General features: G+C 43.7%; 2 protein-coding genes across 5 annotated transcripts in view; one reads left to right on the top strand and one right to left on the bottom strand.

Annotated features, from left to right (window-relative positions):
- The window catches only part of LIMS2 (LIM zinc finger domain containing 2), a 36690-nt gene that overhangs the window by 8363 nt on the left and 11944 nt on the right, over window positions 1–16383 (top strand). For 3 of the 4 annotated variants that reach the window (XM_069864994.1, XM_069864992.1, XM_069864995.1), the window contains exons 2-4: window positions 9406–9565; window positions 10350–10416; window positions 10947–11067. In XM_069864994.1, coding sequence (XP_069721095.1) covers window positions 9410–9565; window positions 10350–10416; window positions 10947–11067 — 344 coding nt within the window. In that variant the 5' untranslated portion in view covers window positions 9406–9409. Of the gene's footprint in view, window positions 1–1411; window positions 1602–9405; window positions 9566–10349; window positions 10417–10946; window positions 11068–16383 lie in introns of those variants that run through there. The other variant, XM_069864993.1, reaches the window with a different exon arrangement.
- GPR17 (G protein-coupled receptor 17) lies at window positions 11513–14196 on the bottom strand. Its single transcript, XM_069864997.1, has one exon. It carries the CDS (start codon window positions 14194–14196, stop codon window positions 13162–13164), a length of 1035 nt encoding a protein of 344 aa, XP_069721098.1. The 3' UTR covers window positions 11513–13161.

Below are 16383 nucleotides of genomic sequence, written 5' to 3'. Positions count from 1 at the left end.
TGCGGGGAACCACCTCGGAGATGCCAGGGTCAGAGGCTGATCCGCAGTCAAGTGCTCATTGTCAAGAGATCGAGTAATCTGCTTTGCTTTTCTGTATCTCTCTGTTGCTTTGATCAGAGTGTTGCCTTGAATTAAATGAGCTAATTATGTGAAGATTCAGGATTTCCTTTTTAATCGTAGAATCATAGGATAGTTTGGGATTGTAGTCATACAGTTCCAACCCCCCCAGCCGTGGGCAGGGACACCTCCCACTGATCAGGCTGCCCAAGGCCACATCCAACCTGGCCATGAACACCCCCAGCGATGGGGCAGCCACAGCTTCCCTGGGCAACCTGGGCCAGGGCCTCCCCACCCTCATCATGAAGAAATTCCTCCTTAAGTTTAGTCTAAATATGCCCCTCTCCAATTTGTAGCCATTGCCCCTTGTCCTATCGCTCCAGGCCTTTGTGAACAGTCCCTCCCCAGCTTTCATGTAGTCCCTTCAAGTACTGGAAGGTCACTATAAGGTCTTCTCTTCTCCAGGCTGAACAACCCCAACTCTCTCAGCCAGTCCTCATATGGGAGGTGCTCCAGCCCTTGGATCATCCTTGTAGCCTCCTCTGGGCCCGTTCCAACAGCTCCATCTCCTTCTTATGTTGAGGATTCCAGAACTGGATACAATACTCCAGATGAGGTCTCACAAAAGCTGAATAGAGGGGCAGAATCCCCTCCCTCACCCTGCTGGCCACGCTGCTCTGGATGCAGCCCAGGACACGGTTGGTTTCTGGCCTGTGAGCGCACGTTGCTGGCTCATGTCGAGCTTCTCATCCACCAGCCCCCCAAGTCCTTCTCCGCAGGACTGCTCTCAATCACATCATCCCCCATCATGTATTGAAATCAGGGATTGCCCCAACCCAACCTTGCACTTGACCCTGTTGAACCTCATGAGGTTCTCACAGCCCCCCTTCTCCAGCCTGTCCAGGTCCCTCTGGATGACATCCTGTCCTTCTGGTGTGGCAACTGCACCTCTCAGCTCTCAGCTTGGCATCACCTGCAAACTTGCTGAGGGTGCACTTGATCTGTGGTTCATGTGATTGATGAAGGTATTACACAGCTCTGGTCCCAGTATGGACCCCTGAGGGACACCACTTGTCACAGATCTCCATCTGGACACCGAGCTCTTAACCACTACATTCACCTGTGAAATTTATACATCACGTGAGTCACATGGAACGATTTGCTGGTGTAGACTGCTAGGGCGCTGGCTTACCGAGGTAATTCCTGGTGAAGCACAGGAAAGGGGTTGTCTGGTCTCTTAAGGCGGCAGCAGAATGGCAGACAATAGTAAGAAACAACGCTGGAGCTGGGGTCCGTGCATCCTGCTTCAGCTCTTCTGAAATGTAAAGGCAACTCCCAAAGGAAGGTGACTCATTGAATGTCAGCGCTGGCGTTCGCTCCAGTTGTCTCTCTGCGTTCCCCTTTGCAGTGGTGTTGGGTGCCATGGCCAGCCTGAGGCTTCGGGGGCTGGCATCCTCCAGGCTTTATCAGCGCCGGCAGGATCGGCTCAGCAGCACAGGGTCACTCCTGAGCAGCAGGACAGACACAGCAGCTGGGATCCGTGGGTATGTCTCCGAGATGGAGGGAGTGGCACTGCCAAAGCGTCTTCCAGCAGCTAATAGATGGTTGGGTTTGGGGGGGGGGGGCTTTTTTACTTAAAGCTGGAATTGTCTGCACGCAGCCAGAGGGGATGAAGTCTGTTTATTTTCATTTCCAAAGATTACAAAGGAAAGGACTTTTCCTGATAAGAAGCTTCCAGTTTTTAACAATAACAGGAAAACAAGAATGGAGAACCTTTCCCATTTTGAAGTACGGTACTAGACTGTTCAGAACCAACATCATTGCTTGTGTTGTAAATGATGAAGTATTTGGGTAATGTTGGGATAAGGAAATGGTGAAATGCAGTAACGTTTGAAAATGCTGATAAAATTCTACTGTCCTTTCTCTTTAGGGCTCTGTGGTCCATTTCTTCACCAATACTGTTAATAGCAAGCTAGTAGATTTTGGTTTTGTATATAACTCCAGTTGAGCAGAAACTGAAGCTTTGAGCATAGCTGGTTCATTAGGTTATTCAGAACTCCCTCAAACAAGGCTTCTTAAATCTATCCAGGCAATTCCTTTCCTTGATTGGATTGTTATTTGTATTTTATCCACAGTTTTGGAGCTACCAATAGTTTTTGCTTCTCTCTCCTGATAGATTCTGATAGTTTGTGTCCTTTCTGGAGGCCCAGGTTGCCCAGGGAATCTGTGGCACACCCTGGAGGGGTTCAAGGCCAGGTTGGATGGGCCTCAAGCATCCTGATCCAGTGGGAGGTGTCCCTGCCCATGGCAGGGGTTGGAACCGGATGGGCCTTAAGGTCCCTTCTGACACAAATCATTCTGTGATTCGGGCAAATGAGAGTAATCCCAAAGTAGTGTTGCTTCTGGTTGATGATGCTTGATGAACACATCTGGGAATGATCTGGTTTATCCAATTTGAGGTGGTGGAATTAAGAGAAAGACTGAAGGTGTGTAAGAAGTTGCTTATCAATTAGACATAGTGGGTGAAGTGGTACACACTTGGTTATTAAAAGGTTATTTTCCTTGGTAAGAGGTACAGTCTGTTTAAAACATGCCTGGTCTAGTGGGGTGTCCCTGCCCATGGCAGGGGGCTTGGAGCTAGATGATATTTAAGGTCCCTTCCAACCCAAACTATTGTATGATTCTGCGTATGTTTCTTTGTGGTGTTGATGTTTCCCTGGACTGAGTGAGCTAAATGTGTGTTTTTTTAAGTTATTGGTCGTGATTTACTGGAGATAAGTGTTGTGTTGCTTGGAGAGGGATGCAGCATAGGGATTTGTCTGTGTGAATACCTACAGACTTCATTGCTGCTGCTGTCCTCAAGGGTCTGCTTTGTTGTGGTTCTTTCCCCTGCAGACCAGCAATACAGACCTTGTATTTTGTTCTCAGCTGAAATGTGTGATGGATCGGGTTTTTTTCTTCTACATATAGCAAATTACTGGGGCTGGTAGGCCAAGGAGAAATGAGGAGCCGTAAAGATTTCTTTCTATATTGTGACCATATAGATGTTTTTGTTCATGTTGGCTATCCCTGTGTAGTAAAAAAAGAACAAATAATGTTTATTTCGTTGAGAGAGTGGGGACTACATGGTCGAAGAAGGTATGCTGAGGGAAACACTCTTCATTCCTTATTGAGCCAGCTGAAAAAATATTTAAACAGAGAGTGAACTGAAAACTCATTGCATGCAGAAGGAGAAATGCTGAAAATGTTAAGCTCTGCATGTAGTTTTATCAAAGGCACAAAAAATCATACAATGAACAAATGGGGATTTGTTTTTTTCTCCAGTATTTTATGACAAGTTTAATAATAACCGTAAAGAAGTTCAGCCAGTTTGGGAAAGTTGTCCAGATAAAAATCAATTGTAGTGAAGAGATTTTAGAAGTGTGATAAGGGTAGTTGAGAGCAGTTTTTCAACAGGAGTTCACGAGCAGACACCCTTCCTCTCTCTTCTTTCTTTATATTACTCATTGTCTGTGAAATTAATCATGAAGTCTGCTACTGTCCTAGCAAATATTTTTTGTTGTCTTTGTCAACATTAAGGGTTTAAACCTGCAAATCCTCAACCATGCTCTGGGGGTGGGAAAGAGCCCTTCTGGAGTGCTCTGGCTTTTACCTTGGCTGCTGGCATCTGTGATATACGAAGGTGGTGACAGCTTTCTAGGTTTGTCTTTTCACTATCCTAGGCATCCATGCGTGCATGCTTGCTGGAAATTACCGTGGAAATGTTCCCATACTGTTGTATCTTCTGTATACACCAGCTTCTACTGGTAGACCTGAGTGAGCAGAGCTTTCTAGGATTCCCTCTTGGTAGATGCCTCTCTGCCGAGGTTTGAAGAATGCCCTGGATCTGGTAGCTTGAAATGTGGTAGTCTTTTTTTTTTTTTCCATAGGATCTGTAAGAGTGTTGGTCTCTCTGTATTAAAGTAATTCTTCACTCAGCATAGCAATGAAGGAGAACTCTCTGTGACACTAAAACCACACCACTTTGGAGACCAGTTAAAGAAAACTTGGACTGGTTAGAGCCTGAGGCTGTTCGTTTGTTCTCATGGCTGGCTTGTTGTCTGGATCGCTTTGTCCTGCATCCTTATTTAAGACGGTGAATTCTGCTAAAGTGAAGGCTGGGGGTTCTGTTTGTAGTCTCTTAGAATTACAACTATTAGATTGGATTTTTCTCCCCTCAACCTGTCACCAGTGCTAGATGTTTCTGTACAAATCCTGAAAAAAGGAGGTAACAGTATACAAGATGAGCATTTTAGCCAGCTTTCTTGGTGTTTGAGTCCAGCCTTTTTTTTTTTTTCTGTAGTAATACAGTCCGAATTTCCTGAATCTGCATGAGAATACGGTATAAAAATACGATGTTTGCTGCCCGAATATCTATGAAACTGCTGATTTTGGAAGATAGATTCATATTGACTTTAGTGATACAAGAAGATAAAATGGTTTCAAACCTTTCTGTGGCACCTGTACCAGTGGCCCAGGATGGGTTTCCCAAATAAGTTCCGCTTAGAAAGAAGGAATTTGGTTTTGGTTTGGTTTGGTTTTTTTTCCCAATTTGACAGCAATGCCGATACTTTATAGTAGATACTTAGGAGAAGTCAAAGCATTAGATACTTTGACAAAGATAATTTGTTAAAGATATGTCGCATAATGGTGAGAGATTGGAAAAAGCATTGTTTAAGCACTGGTATTTTCTGGGGTTGTGCAGGACAGGACAACCTCAGGATGTTGAGCTGGTCTTGTTCTAACAGCCTTTCCTGTCTTTGTGTCACCACATTATTGTTAAAACAGAGGAAGATTCTGTGTTTTACCCAATTGCCAAAAATCAGCGAGCGAACAGAATACAAGAAGCACTCCGTGTTGGGGTCTGTCCTTTGTGGGAAAGATGCAGATCTAAATATCTTACGACTGACACAGCCAAACTTTTGTGGTCGCTCTTGGCACCACCATCACAAGGATGGCCTTGGTCTTGCTTTTCCTCTCTCCATGCTGCTGGTAGAAGTGTTTTTGCAGCAATGGAGTAAACTGAACCATAAAACTCCTCTTAATTAGGACTGTCCTCCCTCCCCCTTCAGTCTTGGTTACTTTTAAATCTGGAGTTAGTTGAATAAATGCTTGTTTTTGCACAGGGAAGAGGGTTCACACGAGTGTGTAGTGGAGGGAGATTATGAAAATAAGGCATATATGGAAGTAAGGTGTGAACAAATATGAAGTCGTACCTTTAGGTCAATGCTGAAGTTGCAAATTTTAGCTTGAGTGTAAAAGAATAAAACATCTTAAGTAAAAATGGATGCAAAGTTATGAATGAAGAGAGAGAGGTGAAACTTGAGCTACAATTACCAGTCACAGCTTCTGGTTTGTGTTACAGGAGATGCGTTGGTCAGGAGCTGATGTGCGATTTAATTGTCTCCTGGAAGGCTCTTCCCAACAAATTCCAAGTGGGTTGTAGTTGAGGCAGAGAACTGTGTAATTTAGTGTATAGATTCTTTTATTTTATTTTTTTCTCATCTAATAGTTTCTTTCATATCCAAATAACAAATCACAGTCATTGGCTCATTTGGGTGATGGCGCTTCTTGGACAGCTTGGGCTGTATTATGGTCATCTTTCTTCTGCCCTTAAGGAAATCTTGTCAGCATCAACCAAGTTCTTCTAGCTCAAACATTTTGAATTTTTCATTTATGTTTTCCAAGTCATTGAAGTGCTTGTTCTGTGCTATTTTGCAAAATCATTAATGATTTTTTTGCTGTGTGTCGTATTCTGTGGTTAAAACAGTATTGGAATACCTTGAGCAAAACTGTGTAGCGAGGAGTTGGACGTTTTGCACCATCACGCATCAGCAGAATGGTGAATAAAATCTTGGTACTCATGATATCTCATTTATGTAAATTAATGAGTCAAATTAATGTTTTGAGGGTTAAATTAAATCCAAAGTTCATACTAAGGGACGACAGTGAGAACACAGAACAATAGTGCGTTTGACTTCCACTAGGAATTTTGATTTTATATTGTTTAGAAGTTAGGGTTTACTGTGGTGTTACGCTGTCCTGGCAGCCCACAAAGGCTGATTTCAGGCTGGAGGCTCCTGAAAGCCTTGTTCTTGAGTGAGGCCATACATCGTTATTATCTTTCTTGCCAACACAGCCATTGTGTCTGAATCTCTCCTGGAATAAGTGTATTTGGTAGCGTTTGGTGTGAACTTGCACTGCGATGCTGTTCAATGAGAGTCCATTTGGAGAAAGAAAAATCCGGATGTTTTAAATATAGATTTCAGGTTTATAAATGGAAAAAAAACCCCAACAAGCACTACTTGAGATCACGTTTTGTTGTTAGTGTGTAGGGTGTAATGCTTGCTGGAAATGATTTGACTCGCTGGAACGCTGTTTTGCTCCAGAGGAGCTTTTTAACTGATGTTGACATGAGGCTTTCTTGATGAGCTCTCTTGGTGAGCTGGAGCCTTGGAATTCAGAGTCTTCAAGAGGGAAAAATACTTGATGGCGACATGATATTTTCAAGTCCTGGTAGACGTTTGTGTGATTTAACTGAAAGAGTGGTGATTGAAAACAAAGCTGATGAGGTCTCTCAGCTTTGCTGCAGACACTGATGGTTTTGCATTCTCCTATTCCTTTGGAGCTCTGTCAGGATAAAAATGTTTCCTTAACCTATGATCTCCAGTTTATGAAATTACAGGATTTCCTGCTTGTCCATAGTTCCGGTCAGTGTCTGTTTTGTTTTAAAGCTGCAGTCAGGAAACAACTTATAATAAATTTCTGCTAAGTCAGTACTCCGTTCCTGAAATTATTCCCAACTCCCTTTGCCACCCTTGGAATTGCAGTGGCAAGTAGAAAGTGTATTTTATTGTCACTTCAGGTCACAGCGAGGTGTGTTGGTGCAGGCTGCAGGTGTTCATACAGGCTCTGCTCGGCAGATGAAGAACCCAAGTGGTGGTGGTGTTGCCTCAAGAGCCTGAGGCTGGTGCCTGCTCCTTCAAGCCACACACAGAGCACAAAGCCCCGGTATATAGGCAGTTGTGTGTTTTTGTAGGGGTGTCTCTCACCAGAAGAAAGAGAATCTCTTGCTGCTGGAACGTACGGACTGAATTGATAGTGGTGGTGAATGGATGTAAGTCCAGTTGGCAGTCGGTCACTAGTGGCGTCCCCAGGGCTCAGTGCTGGGTCCAGTCCTGTTTAGCATCTTTATCCATGATCAGAATGAAGGGTTTGAGTGAACCTTAGTAAGTTTGTGGACGATATGGAGCTGGGAGGGAGTGTTGATCTCCTTGAGGGTAGGGAGGCTCTGCAGAGGGACCTGGACAGGCTGGATCGATGGGTTGAGACCAACGGGATGAGGTTCAAGTGCCGAGTCCTGCGTTATGGACACAACAACCCCATGCAGCTCGAGGCTGGGGGAGAGTGGCTGGAAAGCTGCCTGCCAGAGAAGGACCTGGGGGTGTTGGTCGACTGTGGATGCACATGAGCCAGCAGTGGCCCAGGTGTAATTGGCCAAGAAGGCCAATGGCATCCTGGCTTGGATCAGAAACAGCGTGGCCAGCAGGAGCAGGAAAGTGCTTGTGCCCCTGGACTCAGCACTGGTGAGGCTGCACTTTGAATTCTGGGTTCAGTTTTGGGCCCCTCCCTACAAGAAAGACACTGAGGGGATGAAGTGCGACCAGTGAAGGGAACGGAGCTGGGGAAGGGTCTGGAGGACAAGTGTTATGAGGAGCGGCTGAGGGACCTGGGGTTGTTTAGCCTGGAGAAATCAGGAGGCTGAGAGGAGACCTTATTACTGTCTATGACTGCCTGAGAGGAGGCTGTAGCAAGGTAGATGTTGGCCTTTTCTCCCAAGTGACAGGTAATAGGACAGAGGAAAAAGCCTCAAGCTGCACCAGGAGAGGTTTAGGTTGGATATCAGGAAAAATTTCTTTACTGGAAGGGTTCTCAAGCACTGGCAGAGGCTCCCAGGGAGATGATGGAGTCTCCATCCCTGGAGGGGTTTAAACGAGGGTAGACGAGGTGCTCGTGGATATGGTTTATTAGTGGACAGGTACAGTTGGACTGGATGATATGAAAGGTCTTTTCCAACCAAATAGTTCTGATTCTATGATTCATTCTCTCAATGAAGACGTGAAAAGTGGCATGTCAGGTTGTGGAATAACACTAGTAATGCAAATCCAGATCAAAGTAACTTTGAATATAAAAAGGAACAAAAGAAGACGTTTTAAACCAAGCCATCTTTCATTTTATGCCTATGTTGTGTGCTTCAGGAAAACTACTACATAAATACTTCAGAAGTTTTTAACATGCTGGCACCATTTTTTTACATGCCCACCTATAAAACTGCTGTCTTGCCAATCATAGGATTCAGAAGGTGCCCAGGAGGTATAAAAGAGGTTTTCTATATCTTAAAGTGTAAAGATATTGAATGATTATATTGTTGAGTAATCTTGTGGTTAAAAAAGAGGTCACATTGCAACAAGAAAATGAGACCTTTTCCTTGTAATTCTTCCCTCTCTGGATGTGTGATATATGATTTTAAACCTGATAAGATATAGAGAAATTAGAGTATCATGTTGGCAAGCATGAAAATTTGGTTAAAGAGGGTAGGATCGTTCTGCATTTTAGGGGGGAGAGAGAGAGAGGGAGAGAGAGAGGAAACATCCTTTTAGTTTCCCTTTCTGAGGAAATGAAGCTGATGTATTTGCCAAGCCAGCCAGAGAGACTTCTCTCTTCCCATACCTTTTTTAACCCTTTGGCGGTCTCGGTTAATGTGTCAGGAAGACAGAGCTGCTGCATGCGATCATTTTCCAATGATTCTTGTGCTCATAAGGTGCTGTGTTGAGGGGGAAATGTCCTGTTAATTCCTCCCAGGAAGGGGAGACTGCAGTAGGATATCGGTGCTTATTAGACATCAGAACATCCTTGGAGGTGAGCACCCTGAGGCCAGAAATCCCAAGAAGTCAGATTTGCTGTGTTTGCTGCTCTCCAAACTACTGCTTTATTTAAAATAGTGGGTATTTGGTATGAGCTGTTAGCAGGGTGACCTAATGGGGTGGAAGACTGGTGAAGCCGCCAAAAGTGTGCAATGAATGAGTCTGCTCCGTAAGCTCATTGTGCCACGTGTGAGCTGCAAGAACATTATTTCTGGCTGATGTCGGTGCTGAAGTGACTCACTGGTCTTTCTTTCCTCATGGAAAAGGGAGTTTGAAGCAGTGGAAGTGTTGTGTTCATAGATGTGGGGGAAGGTTGGATGATACCTGTAGACTCACGTGATTGGCTGTGATATTGCTCATGTTCTTGCTCTTGTCTTTATTCCAGTAATATGTCTGATGCTCTCGCGAATGCAGTATGTGAACGCTGCCAGACTCGATTCGATCCCGCAGAGAGGATTGTCAACAGCAATGGAGAGCTGTATCATGAAAACTGCTTTGTCTGTGCTCAGTGTTTTCGTCAGTTCCCAGATGGGCTTTTTTATGAGGTGAGGTCCCATACTGTGCGTAAGAGAAGATAAATGTCAATGAAGAGGCAAGGAATTAGATGAAAATTCTTGCAGAAATACAAATTTCCATCTGTCTTGCCCATTTAATTTCTTAGCCCTAAACATTGGGTGCTATTTTATTGAGGGGCTTCCATTTTTCTCTCTGACATACTCCTTTACATCAGTAATGGCAAAAACTGTGTGCTTGCTCTCTGGGTAAAAGGCATATCAAAGAGAAAGCAGACGTTATTTCTTAATATTTCATTAGACATAAGTGAATTTTTGTCTTTAAATATTTTGTACCAAACTTTTCTAGTTGGGCAACTGAAATTGGTGAACTCATTTAAAAATGAGGTTGAAATATTTTTACTGTGTGTGTCTGCATATTTTGAATAATACATTACTTTAAACATGCTCCCGATTTGACGTGAGTTTTAGTCTCGTGTAGGAGGTTCTGAATTATACGAGTAAAAAAGCTAAAGCAAAAATGAAATGAAAGCCAACTATAGGAAAAGGGCCTTGAACACCTTAAGACTTTTGTTGTCCTGTAGCAGCATTTTTGTTGATTTAAATGTTTGTGATGCAAATTCACCCTGGGGCTGAAGCCTTAAGAAAAATCCTTGGGAGTTTAAAACAGGTGAGGGGGCTCAGAAAAGCAGGTGAGTGACAAACTTGTCTGAACTTGACTAATGGGTTATTTCAATGGAAAGTCATGCTGGCGTATGAGAACATAAGAGTAGCTCCGTTATTCACAAGGGCCCTTTCTCTTTTGTTTTGTTCCCAGTTCGAAGGTCGAAAGTACTGTGAGCATGACTTTCAGATGCTGTTTGCTCCGTGCTGTGGGGAATGTGGTAAGATGTGGTGCATGTCAACACTGTGGGGTAACAGATACTGGATTGCCAACCTCCCGCTACCATGGAACATCCAAACCCACGCTGGGATTGTTGAGGTCGTTTTAAGGAGCTTTGGAGGGAAGCAAAGCGTTATACAAGCAGTGATTTGGGGTTGTGGGAATTATAGTTTTTTTTCAGAGCTATACTGCAGTAGTGGAATTAAAGAGAAAGGTTTATTGGTATAAACTAATGAGGGGCAGATTTAGGCTAGACATTAGAAAGAATTTCTTCGCCACGAGGGTGGGGAGGCCCTGGCCCAGGTTGCCCAGGGAAGCTGTGGCTGCCCCATCCCTGGAGGGGCTCAGGGCCAGGCTGGATGGGCCTTGGGCACCTGATCCAGTGGGAGGTGTCCCTGCCCAGGGCAGGGGTGGAACTGGGTGGGCTTTGAGGTCCCTTCCAACCCAAGCCGTTCTATGATTATGAAGGGCAGTAGACTTCTGATCAGGTTGTCTTGACATGCTTCTCAAGGTGTCACTTCCTTTCTGCAGGCGAGTTCATTATTGGGCGTGTGATCAAGGCAATGAACAATAACTGGCACCCTGAATGTTTCCGCTGTGAGCTCTGTGATGTGGCCCTTGCTGACCTGGGTTTTGTGAAGAATGCTGGCAGGTAAGATCGAGCATGAGCTCAGAAGGTTTGATCAGTGTGTTACTGATACAGTAGCAAGATGTCAAGAGTGATCGGTTAGTTCAACCATGAAAGGTAAAGCTGGCACAGAAGAATCTTTAAAGATCAGCCTGTTAGGAGATGGAAAATTGAATGAAGAACAGTGTTCTTCATCCAGTGAAACATGTAGAAAGCAGAAACTCAAATTTTAGTAGCTAGTGGGTGAGTTCTGGAAAAGAAAAGGATTTCAGGCAAAAGGCTGAATAGGAAGTGAGTAAATGGAATACGTGATCCTGGGCAGGCTATTGATCAAGTGAGCTTCTGAGCATAGCAAAAGGCCAAAAGAATAACACGAGGATTACGATAAAGCTTGTGTGGCAGGTGAATTCCCCTTGTCTTTGGAAATCATTACTTTTATATACAGAAATATAAAAATGAGTCCTAATGGTTGATTAATGCATTTAATTAACAAGTAAGAAATAAAAACATAAAAGGGAACTTGTACAAAAGCACAGAATAATAAGAAAATAAAGAAATCTAGAAGTTAGCAGTATGTTGCACAGTTCATAGGTAATTTCAGCCTTTCCTATGTTTTGAAGCAAAGCCTAGTAGTTTCCTAGAGTTTATATTCTCACTAACGGAACGGTGAAGAAGGGAAGGAAAGGTTATATATTTGCACCCTGTCCAGCAGGCATTCCTCTCAACTATCTCTTCTTTTCCATCCTCAATGCAAGTTGTGTGCTTTAGTTTTTGGAGTTGGGCTAATTGATTTTCTTTTGACACCTAAGCTTGTTAGAATGTGCTGTTGTGATATCACCTAGGTGTTTTGGGATGACAGTCAGGATCGGAGCAATTCAAGCAAGAAAAAGTCTTTGATTTCATAATTCGTAGACCAAATCTAAAATGGTGAGGAGCTCATTCGCAAAAGCACAGAAAAGGGGTGTGTGGGGGTGTGTGTGTATCTGGATGTGAAAAACAGAATTCACCTGTCACATGATTTATCTCCATGATGTAGAAGCAGGTTCCTGATAAATATTACTGGAAACTCTTGGGTTCTTTTTCCCAGCTTCTCATTATACGTGGGCTTCCATAGTCTGCCTGTCATTTCCAGACATGTTATTCCACTGGATGCAGTTTTTATCAGTGAGAGCAGTTAAGATAATCCCTACTTTCTTCTTATTGAAGAAATAATCTTGCGATAAGTCACAAAGAATAATTGTAAAACACCTTAAAGTCAGGAATCTCTTCTGGGCAACGTAGACGTCACTTCCTATGCTTACTATACTTCACTTTTGGCACTGGGTTCATATTTTTATGATTTGGAATGTAGTAAAGATGAATACTGTATTCTTAAACAGTCCTTTTCTTTAGGTTGAGAGTTACTGTGATAACTGATGTTTTGCAGGGACCTACGTGAAAAAGGCAGTGTAGTAAATATTGTCCAGCCTCTGTCTGCAGCTTTGAGACCATGGCAGAGGGCAGATAGAAAAGGTAGTGTGAGATTTAGGGCTCATCTCCAGCTCTGAATGCTGGGAAGAAGTAAGAAAATTGCAAGATCTGTCTTAATTCTAGTCCAGGTTGGGTGCATTGCAGCATTTTGGTCTTGTTTATATTTCTTGCCACCGTTTTCTGTCTGCTGTGTGTGAACACTTTGAACTGGGAGATGTGAACAGTCCAAGCAGGTGTGCTGTCTTGCCATCAGACAGGTCTGGCTCAATATAAAATTGTAAAGTAGGCTGTGTGCATTGTGCAGAGGAAGGCTCATGACTGAATGCTTTGGGAATTAAGTTGTTGTTTTGAAAAACAAGTCCATTTAATAGCCACGTTGCTTACTTCTCTATTCCCAAGCGTTCAGCCCTCAGTTGTACATCTTGGAAATCAGGAGAACTGTACTGTTTGCGGTTTCACTAAGACAAGAACATGTGATCTGTGTTGTCAGAGGGATTCTTGCTGATGGCGGTCCCATAGAAATGACAGAACTTCCCTCCTCGGCAGTGAGTTTGACTCTGGATGCGCTACCTCGCTGCATATTTGTCCTCTCAGCTGATTTGGGTGGAACAGAGCATTCTTAAGCCGAAGCGGTGGCAAGAGTCACGTTCACAGTTCAGATTTAGCACTTAGTGAGCTTTCGTTTGTCTTACCCTCATACGTTTGAGACAACATCACGGTCTTTCTAACACAAAACAGATTGCACAAAGCTTCACGGAATTTCTCGGCAACAAAAAAATACATGATAGGGTCAAAGGCACCATTTAGACTCGTGAGGCAGGAAGCGATGCGGTTACTGAGGGCGAGAGCACGCTGCGTCTCACAGGAAGTTTTGGTTCCGTTGTAGTGGAGAATATAAATGTAGCGATTGACGTGATAAGGTACAAAGCAAATCAGAAAGATCATCAGGACCATGATGATCATTTTGATAGCCTTTTCCTTCAGGTGTTTCTCAACTCTGTTCCCACTCTTCAGGCTTCGGATGATTAATAAGTAGCACGTCACTGTGGTAACAAACGGGAAGGTGAACGCCACTGCTAAGGACACAAGGGCGTGACGTGATGCCTTTTCTCTGTAAAGCTGCAGGCAGATGGTTGTGTTGTTCATCTCAACTGTCTGGACACTGAGCAGCAGAGGTGCCATCGCAACCCCGACTACAACCCACAGGAAGCCACATGCCACGTGGGCGTAAAGGGACCTACGGAGCTTGATGGACTTCACGGGGTGCACGATGGCTAGGAAACGGTCGACGCTGATGCACATGAGGAAGTAGATACTGGCATACATGTTGAGGTAAAAAAGGAAGCCAGTGAGTCGGCATGGGATCTCGCCAAATGGCCAGTGATTTCCAGAAAAGTGGTACACCAGCCTGGTGGGAAGGACCAGCACGAAGGACAGGTCAGCCACAGCAAGGTGCATCAGGAAAACGTTGGCAGGTGTGCCTGACTTTTGGTCTCGGATGAAGAGCCAAAGAGCCAGGGCGTTGCCAACAAAAGCCAGGATGAAGTCCAGGAAGTAGAAAGTGGCAAAAAGGATGTTCTCGAGATGTGTCTCTTTGCCACATTGCTCTGACGTTTCCAAAGAGAAATTTGGTTGATTTGAGCAGTTGAAGAGTAGGCTTGAGGAATCTACTGGGCCGTTCATTTTTCACCACAGCTTTGAAGAAAAAAACCTCAAAAAACCTGAAAGAATTGAGACAGATGATTACAAGAGAGCCTGGTTTTGAGAAGAAAAAATCCCTAACAAACCCCCAGAAACCCACACATGGAAATCAGTGATGTCTCCTATTTGCTAATATTGGTATTAAATACAACAGGTCAGTCTGAATTCATTCCCACTGTCCTGTACTTAGGGCAAATCCATCAAGTTCCAATATAGGAGTAAGCTTTTCAGATGGATAACAAACATCTCATCTGAACAGCAAAAAGCACTGAATTGGCTTGAAAAAGATTATTAGGGATGCCCTTGCTGTTGGTGACTTGTCAGCATGTCACCCCACAGCTTTCTTCCATTTTGCTCTAAAGATTAACCTTTTAACATGGTTGCTGACATTGTTAGATATAATTTTTAGTCTTGGGCAGAATCTGTGCTGTGTGTTGAAATCTTACCTCGTTAGATAGTTGATCATAGAATCACCAGGTTGGAAAAGACCTCAGAGATCATCGAGTCCACCCATACCTGTCTGCCACTAAACTGTATCCTTAAGTACCTCATCTACCCATCTTTTAAATACTTCTAGGGATGGTGACTCCACCACCTCCCTGGGCCTCTGCCAGTGAATCCGGTGATCCAAGGCTCTATGCAATGCATCGAGCTTTCCAACAGAACTGGTTATTCTGGTGTCTAAAAACATCGGTGTCTAATCAAGAAACTGAAATGGGATCGAGAACAGCCCAATATATTGGGAAATGTAATAAAGATTCCAAGGTAATTGCCATCTTTTGGCTGCTGTTGCTTTTGGGCGGAAAGAGAACTACAGTAGCTAGAGGTGAAGGTGCTGGAGCACCTCTGTTTAGAGCACAATTGAAGAGACAAAAGTCAACAGAAGGGTGACTGAAATCCAGAAACTGAGAGTTCTTCATGTGGCCACAGAGGGGCCTTCTTACTCCACACGCTGCCTACATTCCTGGCAAGTTTATGGGGCAGAAAGGACTCCAGGTGTGAGTGTGTGGCTGCTCACTGCCTGCTGCCAGCCCCATGCTTCTTTGTAGCCCTAGTAGCAGCAAGTTATCATCTTGGAATTACTGGAGGTGTGTGTGCAAGGAAGTCTGTATAGCCCTCATCCCCAAGGGATGTTTTACCCATAAAAATACATGAGAAGTCTTGCTTTCTTGTACAAAAGGAAAATTACCTTTTTCAGTTTTCCTTCTGAATTTCCTGGGTTTGCAGGGGTGTCGGCATTACTCTGTGTGTGGTTGTGATGCCAGTGAAGGCAGTAAATGCTGCTGGGGCCAGCTGCAAGTGCTGTCTTGGGACAGGTAGGGATGTCTCTTGTCTTAATGATAATGATTTCAGTCGGTTCACGAAGCGAAGCTGTAAGCAGAGTTTTTCCCTGTTTACAAGCTAAATCCTAGGGGGTTTGCAGCATGATGCTTGATGCTGACTTCCTAAGGAGAATCTTTGGAATTCAGGTTGAGCTGCGTATCAGTGCCAGGAATAACCAAGAGTTAAAACCCAAGAGTTTTGTCCCCATTGTGTCCGCTATTGATTTCTATCTGGACGTGCCTTCACTGCAAAATAGTGTGGGATGGAGTAAAAAGAAGAATGTCAGAGCTCTCTAAAGGCCCAGTAGGTCAGTGTCAAGAAGGAGGTGGGTTAGAGCTAATGCTAAAATGGAAATAAATTCAGTCTTATCACAGGAGTACCCTCACAGAAGAGCTGCTGTTACCTATGATTCTAATTTACTTCTTAGAGGAAAGCGAAGGGAGGTATTTTTCGTGGCCTGGTCGGAGATCACAGAAAAGAGATGTGGGGCCTCTTTCTAATTCAGCTTAGATTTTAAATTAGAAAGGTTTTTGTAATCAGGTTTTTAGTTTTCTTTACAATTCTGTTTGTTTCTGTGAAGATTGTGGCATGGCACCTGAGTAGGTTAGGGAAAGACCTGATGTGTCGCAAGAGTTAATTGCTGAGCTTATTTTTAGAATGCCTATTTTCAACAAAATGCCACAACTTTACAAAAGTAATAGTTCTTGGTATATTTTCTTGGTAGACAGTGTGGAAAGCCCTTTGCTGTTATTTACAGTTCCACTTCTGCTTTGCTTGGCTTTTTATTTAAATGAAATGCATTTAATTTCTAGGTTTTAATTCTTTTTGTTTTGTTATGCTTACAAA

Source organism: Phaenicophaeus curvirostris, chromosome 10, assembly GCF_032191515.1.
Source record: "Phaenicophaeus curvirostris isolate KB17595 chromosome 10, BPBGC_Pcur_1.0, whole genome shotgun sequence".
Classification (NCBI taxonomy): Eukaryota; Metazoa; Chordata; class Aves; order Cuculiformes; family Cuculidae; genus Phaenicophaeus; species Phaenicophaeus curvirostris.
The sequence above is the reverse complement of the archived record's forward strand: the minus strand, read 5'-3'. Positions and strand labels throughout refer to the sequence as shown.